The 10611-nt window shown below is 38.1% G+C and overlaps 1 protein-coding gene and 1 non-coding gene across 2 annotated transcripts; both read right to left on the bottom strand.

Annotated features, from left to right (window-relative positions):
- Window positions 1-2538: 2538 nt before the first annotated feature.
- On the bottom strand, window positions 2539-2802 carry LOC101638054 (acyl-CoA-binding protein-like). The gene has a single exon (XM_045290163.1). The coding sequence runs from the start codon at window positions 2800-2802 to the stop codon at window positions 2539-2541; it is 264 nt and encodes an 87-aa protein (XP_045146098.1).
- A 7402-nt stretch (window positions 2803-10204) lies between these two features.
- LOC115869612 lies at window positions 10205-10365 on the bottom strand. Its single transcript, XR_004046280.1, has one exon. It is a non-coding gene; the product is annotated as a U1 spliceosomal RNA (small nuclear RNA).
- Window positions 10366-10611: the final 246 nt, after the last annotated feature.

The raw sequence follows: 10611 nt of genomic DNA on the forward strand, positions 1-10611 counted from the left end.
TGCTCAATTGCTCTCGTATATAAATCTCTTTCTTATACACATATGTGTGTCCATGGATTTGTTTCTCTAGTCCACCCAGACTGACACAGGTACCTCGTGAAATGGTCAGAAGTTGACCATTCGTCTTTGGTAAAGGACGCTGGGTATTCTTTCCATCGACATCATCCAATATTTTGCCTACGGAATCCTTCAACACTGAAACTCCAGGCTTAAACATTTTCTTCAGTTCTTTCAATTTGTGCTATGTTGAGTGTGCGCTCCCCTTTTGGTTGTCTAATTCCAGGTCATTGCACATTTCATTATGTTTTATGTTGTCTTCTCAAACTGCTCTGTTCTGTTCTTTTACTTTATTGTTTCTTTCATTTGCTTTAGCTACTCTACATTCAATAGCAAATTTCAAAATCTTCTCTGACGTCCATATGGGTTTTCTTCCTTTCTCGTCTTTGTAGTCATCTTCTCCTTTCTTCATGTATGTTTTCGATACCATGTCAAAACTTCTCTGGTCTTTGGTCATTAGTGTGCAATGTGTCAGATCAGTTCTTGAATTGTGCTCTGAATGCAGGTGGGATGTGCCCAAAATCATAGTTTGGCTCGCATGAACTTGTCTTTCTTTTCTTCAGCTCGAACCTGGACTTCTATGTGAATTGTTGATGGTCTATTTATTCTGTAGGTGACCCCTGGCCTTATTTTGGCTTATGATGTTGAGTTTCTCCAATGTAGTCAATTTGATCCCTTTGTGTTTCATCTGGTCAGGTCCATATGTATAATTGCCATTTCTGTTTTTGAAAAAGGGTATTTGGAATGAAGAAGTAATTGGTCTTACAAAGTGTGTCATAAGATCTCCAGCTTTATTTTTATCACCCAGGTCATGTTTTACTATTTCAAATTATTCTTCTTTATTCCCAACTTTGACATTCTAATAATCAGTTATTATCAATGCATCTTTTTTTTTTTCAGTTGTTATCAATGCATCTTGATTTCATGTTTGATCAATTTTAGATTGGCAAAAATCTTCAAAGTCTTCATCACTATATTTAGTGTTTAATGTGTAAATTTGAATAATAATTGTATTAACTCATCTTTTTATAGCCATATAAATATTATGCTATCACAAACAACATTGTACTTCAAGAAATATCTTGAAATTTTCTCTTAGGCATTGAATGCAACATCATCCCCCTGGAATTTAGCATTCTAGGGGGAAAACCCCATATGATGATTGCCTGATTTAAAATGGCCAATACCATTAAATTTCCACTCACTAATGCCAAAAATATCAATCTGTATGGATTCCACTTCGTTTTTAATAACTTTCCTACAACCACTTGTCTGTCACTTTGTTGTACTGTGGTGACTTGTATACTGCCGTGATTCTGGAAGTTATGCCACTGGTATTTCAAATGCCAGCAGGGTCATCCAAAGTGAACAGGTTTCAGCAGTTTCTAAACTAAGAATACATTATTAGGAAGGAATAGGTTATACACTTCTGAGGAATTAGCCACTGAAAACCTTATGTCAGTGGAATGTTGTAAAACACTGGAAACCTCATGCACAGAAGTGGAACATTGTGAGATACCGAAAACTTCATGTTTAACAGCTGAAAATTGTAATATATATTGCCAGATGAACGTTGGGTCATAAGGCACTCAAATATGAGTGAAAAGAAATGCCTTTTCAAAGAAGAGTTGATTATAATGACGATGGTGAAAAGACTTGGAGAGCTACATTTGCTGATAGGGCACTACTCAAAATGTACAAAGTATGAAACTAGGAAAATTGAAAATCTTTAAAAATAAATTGAGCTGCATAAAGATGGATATTCTTGGCATTAGTGAGCTGAAATGGATAGTAGTGGCCATTTTGAATCAGACAATCATGATTTACTATGTCAGACATAGTAAATCAGACAGACATCTATCTGCCTTCACAGAAATCCAATCAGTACAATTATTATTCAAATTTATGCACCAAAGACTAAAGCTAGTGATGAAGAAAATGAAGAACTTTACCAAGGTCTTCAGTCTGAAATCAATCAAATGTGCAATCAAGAGGCAATGATAATTATTGGTGATTGGAATGCAAAAGTTGGAAACAAAAAAGAAGGAAGAATAGTTTGAAAATATGGCTGTGGTGACAGAAAGGAAACTGAGAGTATCACATGATAGCATTCTGCAAAACTAAAGATAATGCTTTTCTTTCTTTCTTTTTTAAGAGTTGTAAGAGCGCCCCACCCCACCCCCAAAAAAAGAGCACCCAATAAAATTATCTTTTTTTTGTTTTGTTTTGCTTTTGGTGGGGGTTTTTTTTTTTTTAGAGTAGCAAGTTCACTTTTAATTGATCTACAAATAAAGTTAATAACCATCTTTTTTTTTTTTAAGTAACCATCTTTTGTTCTTCATCTGGGAAATCCTTATCTTGGACGGCTTGAGGAACTGGGTTACTGGTTATCTTCATTATGTAACTTCAACCGCAATATTAGAAAGAACAAGGCATCTGATAGGATCAAAGGCTTGGCTGGCATGCACATCCAGTCCCTTTTTATATTCCATACTTTTTCTTTAGCTCTTCTACCTTGTCTATGTAAGCTTTCATGGCATCTTCCTTGGACGTCCCTTTCAGCTCATTCCAGGCATCCCACTTGACCTTGCCTTTGAAGTCCAACACCCCAGGTTGTTCTGTGTTTATGTCGCCCACAGTAGCTTGTTTGAAACAACTGTAGATGAATAGCATTTCTGCATCTGCTGGTTTGGTCTTGAGGTGCTTAACTTCTTCAGCAGTTTTGTCAAACTTGGCCTGAGACATGACGACGGGGTGGCAAGGATTCCAGAGAGCTTGCGAGGAATCAACAGGAAAGAGCCTCTTTGAGAATGGACTGCAAAATTATCTCTTAATAAAAAAAGTTGTACTTAATATTCAATCAATTTGAGAAGAATCCCATCCACAAAGTTAAAATTAAGTCATGCACCCTCAGTTAAATACTCTAAAACTAAAAACCACTTCTTGTCTTAGCATTCTGAAAAGTCCATAACTGCTTTTGAGCGAAGTTTGTAATGACTGTACCTTCTCCCTCCTTCCATTTCTTAGAGACGAGGATATCATTGTTCAAGTCCAAGGCACTGTCAGTATTAGATTGCCTGGTAACCAAGCAGAAAAATGTCTTTTTAAAATGAAATCATTCTCATGATGACACTCTTTAGGCAGAAGTGAGGCCCCTTCTTTAGTGCTGTTTGTAGGACAACAGAAGAGTAATAGGAACCAAATGTTGGTTAGAAACATTTTCCTTTAAGCAAACAAAACAAAATCATGGGTTTGCTATCTTTTTTAAGAATTAATTTTGTTGTGGTGCTTGGGATTACACACAGCAGAATATAGACCAATTCAACATGTCTATGTCATCGATCCAGTGACATTGAACCTTGAACCCGTCCTTCCCTCCTTCCCTCTCCCTGTTATCATGTTAGTAGTATTCTGAATCAAGAACTGACCTCGTTTTTATAGAACACTGCCTGCCCCCTTTCCAGCAACTGAACTTTCTTTCTCCTTAATCTCAAAATCCAGACATGTTTGGGGCTTCATAAGAACACACACTTCACACATGATGATGGCTGGATTGGGTGTGGGATTTGTTTGCCTTGTTAGATTTTGCACCACGAAAGAAAACCATGGACCTATAGAACATTCTTGAATTGCCCATCATCACGATGTGTCATTTTTCATGAATAGGTAGTTTTAGCAGTGGCGACTTCCATCTTTTATTAACTGCTTCTTCCAGATTGAGCCTTCCAACCATCCAGAGTTTTTCAAAAATAACTCCTGGTTTGTCCATGATATTTTAAAGTGTCTATCAAGAGTTTTTTAACTGGAAAAATCAGCTTGTGACTTGGGACACACAATCTGATGCCCCACTCTTCCCAGCTCAAGCATGGTGACAGTTCCCAGTGGCCCAGCTTCACCGGGAACTGAGTTTCCCCGAAACACATTGACAGGCCCAAACTGCTGTTAGCATGCTGAGGGGTGGATCCTGGCGTGCTCCCCACTCCGATGGAAGAGCTGAAGCCATCGCTGAGGTTGTCAGGAACTTGATCGGCCAGGAAATCGGAGGGTGCCGTGCTTGCCCACCAAGAATCCAAAGAGTATCCACGTGGGCACAGGAATCTGGCTGCACTTTGTGGTTCAAGGACATGAATATTTCCAATTGGCAAGTTCCGGTCACGTCATTGCTATTCCAAACAGCAAAACAAACAACTCCGCCAATGAGTTGATTCTGACTCATAGTGACCCTGTGATAATGCTTTTTTTTTTTTCAACAACACAAATGGTGATTATACACTTGGACTTCTCCAGATGAAATACACGGGAAAAAATTGACCACATCTCTGGGAGGAAGCGATGGAAAAGCTCAGTATCAACACCTAAAACCAGGCCAATGGATGACTGTGAAACAGACCATCAATTGCTCCTATGGAAGTTCAGATTGAAGCTGAAGAAAAGTAAAACAAGTCCACAAGAGCCAAAATAGAACCTTGATCTATCCCACTGGAATTATGAGAACACTTCAAGAACAGATTTGATGCATTGAACATTAGTGACAGAAGACCTGGTGAGCTGTGGAATGACATGAAGAACATCATACATGAAGAAAAGACCAGGGTGGAAGTGAGAAGAGACTCCGAAACTTGCTCATAATCATAGTGTAGCCAAGACAAACACAAGACACGATGAGTCAAAAAGCTGAACAGAAATTTTCAAAGGGGAGCTTGAGAAACTAAAGTAAAATATAGTGATATGTTCATAATAAAATGTACATAGACCTAGAGTTTGAAAAGGAAAAACATGCTCCGCATACTTTACCCTTAAAGAATTACAGGGGGCGGGGGGAGAATCAAGCCTTCAGTTGAAATGTTGAAAGATTCTATAGGCAAAACATTGAATGATTTAGGAAGCATCAAAAGAAGAGAGAGAAAATGCACAAAGTCACTATACCCCAAAGAACTAGTTGACATTTTACTGTTTCAGGAGGGAACATAAAAGCAAGAACCATTGGTACCGAAGGAAGAAGTCCAAATTGCACTAAAAGCTTTAGCCAAACCCAACGCTCCAGGAATTGATGGAATACTGACTGAAATGCTTCAACAAGTTGACGAAGCACTGACTTCTCTATGCCAAGAAATCTGGAAGACAGCTACTTGGCCAACTGGCTAAACTTGGCCAACTGGCTAAAGAGATACCCATTCCAAAGAAAGTTCAACCAACAGAATGTTCAAATTGTACACCAATATTGTTGATATCACAAGTAAGTAAAATTTTGGTGAAGATCATCCAACAAAGGTTGCAGCAGTACATCGACAGGGTGCAGCTAGAAATTCAGGCTGGATTCAGATTTCTGAGACTGTGGTAAAAGGGATATCATTGCTGGTGTCAGATAGATCTTGGCTGGAAGTAGAGAGTACTGGAATGATATTTGCCTGTGCTTTATTAACTGTAGCCATGTAGAGCATAACGAACTATGGATAGCTTTAAGCAGAATGGGAACCTGCACATGGATCAAGAGACAGTAGTGTGAACAGAACAATGTTTAGAAAGCATGGCTTAAAAATCAGGAAAAGTGTATGTCAGGGTTTTATCCCCTCACCCTACTTATTCAATCTGAATGCACACCAAATAATCAGAGAAACTGGGTTATATAAAGAAGAATGTAGCATCAACTTTGGAGAAAAGCATTTTAAAAAATTGAAGGAAGGCTTATTAACAACCGACTCTATGCAGATAACACAACCTTACTTATTGAAAGTAAGGAAACTTGAAGTACTTGGTGATGAAGATCAAGAATTGCAGACTTCAATATGGATTACAACCCAATGTAAAGTAAACCAAAATCCTCATAACTGGACCAATATATAATATCATGATATATATTGAAAAGATTGACATCAAGATTCTGTGTTGCTTGAGTCCATAATCAATGCTCGTGGAAGCAGCAGTCAAGAGATCAAACAACGCATTGCACTAGGTAAATCTGCACAAGGCCTATTTAAAGTGTTGAGAAGCAAAGATGTTATTATTTGATCTAAGGTGTGCCTACCCCAATCCATATATTTCCACTTGCCTCATGTGCTTGTGAAAGTTGGACATCAAATAAGGAAGACTGAAGAAGAAGCAATGCATTTCAATTATGGTGCTGGCAAAGAATGTTGAAAGTACCATTGACGGCCAAAAGAACAAAGTGGTCTTAGAAGAAGTACAGCCAGAAAGATTCTTGAGAAAAAAAAACAAGCATGGTGAGACTTTGTCTCTCATACTTTGGACATATTATCAGGATAGATCAATCCCTGGAAATGGACATCGGTTTTGCTAAAGCAGAGGGGCATAGAAAAAGGAAGGCCCTCAACAAGATGGGTTGACACCATGGCTGCAATAATGGGCTCAAACATAAGAACAATTGTGAGAATGATACAAGACTGGGCAGGGTTTCATTCTGTTGTACATAGGAAAGCTGTGAGTCAGAGCTGACTCAAAGGCACCTAACAGCAACAAGAGAGCCAAAGGGTTAAAGAATGAAGAGGAGACAGCTAAGCCATTGGATGTGTCATTTCAGCTTTCTACATCTCAAGGTATCTCCCAAATATAATTTTGTTGATAACCCAAAAAGAAAGACCATTCAAGCATGAAGCATCACTTAACATTAAGGATACATTCAATGAACTAGGGTTTTATGTGATTTGGATGTCATACGAATGTCATATTATGTATAGGCAGTCCTGGATTATGAAGTAGTTATTTTCCTAAATCTATCACTAAGTAGAATGTGTGCATAAATCAGAACAGCTAAATATGGATCAGCTAGTCGAATGATTGTTCAGCATACAAGGGGGTACTCCCCCCCCAAAAAACAGAAAAAAGTTCTGCTGGGTGGTGGAGCTTTCATAATACGTATTTTTCCCACTAGGTGAACCTTGAACAACTCACTCTAAGTAAGTGCATGCAGTGGCATCACCTGGCAAGGGTCTCTCTGGTTACAGCGAATTTTTTTGTAAAAGCAGTTTCGTTTGAACCTCATTTTTTGTGAAGCCAAATTTAAGAGAATAGCATGACTGTGAAATTTTGTTTCTGCTTAGGGGGTGGGGTAAATGCAGCAGAAACTTGTGAGGTTGAACACAGCTTACAAAGACAGTGCTATGGGAAAATCTCAAGTGTATGAGGGGCTTTCTCATTTCAAAAAAGGTGAAATGTTGATTGATGACAAACTGTGTTCTGGACATCCATCATCTTCCCAAATGGATGAAATTGTTGATTCATAGTGTATTTGGAGTTCATTCTACCAGGTCAGACTATTAATCAAGATTTATATTTAGAGGTTCTGAAAAGATTGCGAAACAATGTGTGATGAAAAATATCTGATTTGTGGCAGACGGGGACTGGTTTTGCCACCACAACAATATACCTGCTTGCACAGCCATCTCAGTGTGCCAGTTTTTTGGCAAAAAACAGCATGCCTCCCTGGCCCCACACATCTTACTCATCTGACCTTGCTCCATGGACTTCTTTTTGTTTCCATGAATGAAGAGGGACATGAAAGGACAGTAATTTGACAATTTAGAAGTAATGTAGAAAAAAACAAAGGAAGTATTGTCAGCCATCCAAACAGATGAGTTTGAAAAATGTTTCAGGAATGGAATCTCAGATTTGACAAATGTATTAAGTGTCATGGAGACTACTTTGAAGGTGATAAGGTTGTTTTGTATAAAAATGTAAGTACAAAAAAATGTAAATATATAGCTTTGAAAAAAATGCTGAGGTGTTTTTTTTTTGGGGGGGGGTGTACTTTTCTATGTAAAAGAAACATTTCCAGGCACACGAAAACATCTTTAACTTAGTAATACAGTAATAACAACAATAATAATAATACAATTTGTTATTTCTGACCACTATGTACCTTGAAATTTTAATTTGATAGGCTATATAGGGGTTAGGACCACTGACAAACAAGGGGGCTTCAAACAGTTCCCTTAAAAATTCCATCATCTCTTAATTTTATTTTTCCATAAACTTTTTGAAGCCTCCTCAGATATGTAATTGGACACTGCCAGAAAGGATGTTTCATGGTATATACTGTTCAATAGATGACAAAATCAAGATTGAATCAAGGTCAGCTGCTTACCCTGATTAATTTCCTTTGCATTTATGTTTACTACTAAGGATTGCCAAGCAGGTTTTTTTGTTTGTTTGTTTGTTTGTTTCTTTTAAGGTTTGCTGTAGTCCAACTAAGCAGTTTGATATTGGAAACACTAAGAGATTGTTGCTTAAGCATACGTGTTTTTCTATGAGGCAAAATGTGGTGATATTATTTATTCATTATATATAATGAAATGGAGGATTCTTCAACTCAAATTCAAAATTCTCTTAATTTTCAAATTCAAAGTTTTCTGCTGAGGGGCTAAAAAGTAAAAGCAAGTTGAAAATAGTTTTATTGTTTTTGTTATATTTGTCTTCACTGTTCACTTTACCTTCCCAAAATTCTACATCATTTTCAATATACAGTACAAGAAAGTCCCTAGTAGGCATTGTTATTTTTCACATTCAAACATACATACATTAGCTCTTCAGCCACTGGTATAAATGTACTTGCTAATAGAAGCCCCAGGTAAGGATTATGTAAACCATATATCCAAAATAAAAGGATGGGGGGCGAGGTGGGGGGTGGGGGAGTAGGATATTGAACAGAGCTGCAGTTAACTTCCCTGATAAGGCTCTACTAACCTTTAGGCAAACTTTCTAACACTGTTGGAAAGTCCTACCCTTGAAAAGTTTTGTTGTTTTGTTCTGTTTTTCTATTGAAAATTTTAAATAGAGCTAACCTGTCAAAAGGTTCCAGAAAGTCCAGGAACCCATAGCTTTGGTAGGTCTACCTAAATTAAATGCCCCTTCCTTCCTTTTACCCCGCTGTCCTAATACCCAGCTCCCCTCCTAATACCCTGCTGTCATGGATATTGTAGCAAACTAAAATCCATCCTTCACATTCAGAGATAACCATATGTATGTCTTGATGTTGTCACACTCAAAGAGCTTCCTTCTCCAGTCAGCAACTTGCTATATTTGATAATTATAAGAAAAGTGGGGAGAAGGTTGATGGACTTTAAGAAACACGGGAGGGAAGGTACCACGTGCTATCCTGCTCTGCACAAGCTGATACAACAGATGTGGCATCAGTATGACATGGTTTTGAGTTACTTTCCCAGCATTGGGAGTAGGTTATGCTCAGCCATCTTTCTTCTCCTCTCTTGGCCAGTCCCCTTGAGATAGTTGGAAAACATTTATGAAATCTGGAGACGTTAACATCTGTAGACATGATACTTTTTTTTTTTTTTAGTTTCTCTTATACAATAGAACTAAGTAAGTACATTCACAGCTTGATTGTAATTCATTTAAATGCATTCACAGCTTGATTTTATTTATTTTAAATAATAAATAAAACCTGGAACATTTTCTATCGTGCTGCTGTTTTTATTGGGGTTTGTTGTTGAGGATGTTAATGTGATAGGACAGAAAGTAGTGGCTTTTTCTGTCTATTTCTACCTTCTCTTTATTTCTTTCATCTCTGCTTTTCCTTCACACACATCTCTTGCCTCGATATTAGCTAATTCCCTCTGCCCTGGGCTACACACACACACACACACACACACACACACACACACACACACGCTCCAAACCCGTTGCCATGAAGTTGACGTCCACTCATGTTGGACCCATGTGTTTAAGAGTCGAACCACTTTGCCCAGTTTTCTAGACTCTGATTGTGACTATATATGTTATCATGAAAATATATAGTTATGATTGCAGTCAAGAGTCAGCAATTTTATTGTTGAAAATATACACAAGAAAACATACCAATTCAGCAGTTTCTTCATGTACAGTTCAGGGGAATTGGTTGCATTTTTCAAGTACAACCATTCTCATGCACCTTTCTGAGTTGTTGCTCCCTCGTTAACATACACTCGCTGCCCTCTAAGATTCCTATCGAGTCTTTAAAGTGGCTGTTGTCAATTTAGCCCATGCATATAAATCTTAAGAGCACAATGCTTAAGGCAGACAATGTTTTCAAGTTAAACTATGTTTTGCTTTAAGGATCCCTGGTGGCATGCTGAGTTACAGGATCTAATTGCCGACTGAAAGGTAAGTTTTTTTTTTGTTTTGTTTTGTTTTTTTAAGGGGATAAAGCAAACGCAGTCCCACTACCACAAATTATGCAGTCTAGTTTCCCACATTTGGGGAAATTGCAGGGGTCAGCGCACCCGGAGTGCAATGGGTGAGCCTCGCCCTGGGAAAACCACCTTCGTGATCATGGTATCGCCCCTGCCAGGTAAGTATGAAAGGTAAGTTTTTTGAACCCACCAGCTGCTCCATAGGAGAAAGATGAGGCAATATACTTCTACAAATATTTATAGCCTCAAGAACTCTAGGAAGCAGTTCTTCTTTGTGCTATAGGGCCACTAGAGTTTCATGACAATTTTAAATTCTGCATTTCCTCTCTTTTGATCAGGATTCTTTTCTAGGACTATCGCTGTTTAATGGAAACGGATCACCAGGTCTTTCTTCTACAATGTTGCTGGGTCG

The sequence above is a fragment of the Echinops telfairi genome, unplaced genomic scaffold, assembly GCF_000313985.2.
Source record: "Echinops telfairi isolate 266 unplaced genomic scaffold, ASM31398v2 ScPeMD7_31;HRSCAF=116, whole genome shotgun sequence".
NCBI classification, from domain to species: domain Eukaryota; kingdom Metazoa; phylum Chordata; class Mammalia; order Afrosoricida; family Tenrecidae; genus Echinops; species Echinops telfairi.

Excerpts from the sequence above, each read along its gene's own strand:
- LOC101638054 (XM_045290163.1), bottom strand. The coding sequence starts at position 2,802 with ATGTCTCAGGCCAAGTTTGACAAAACTGCTGAAGAAGTTAAGCACCTC.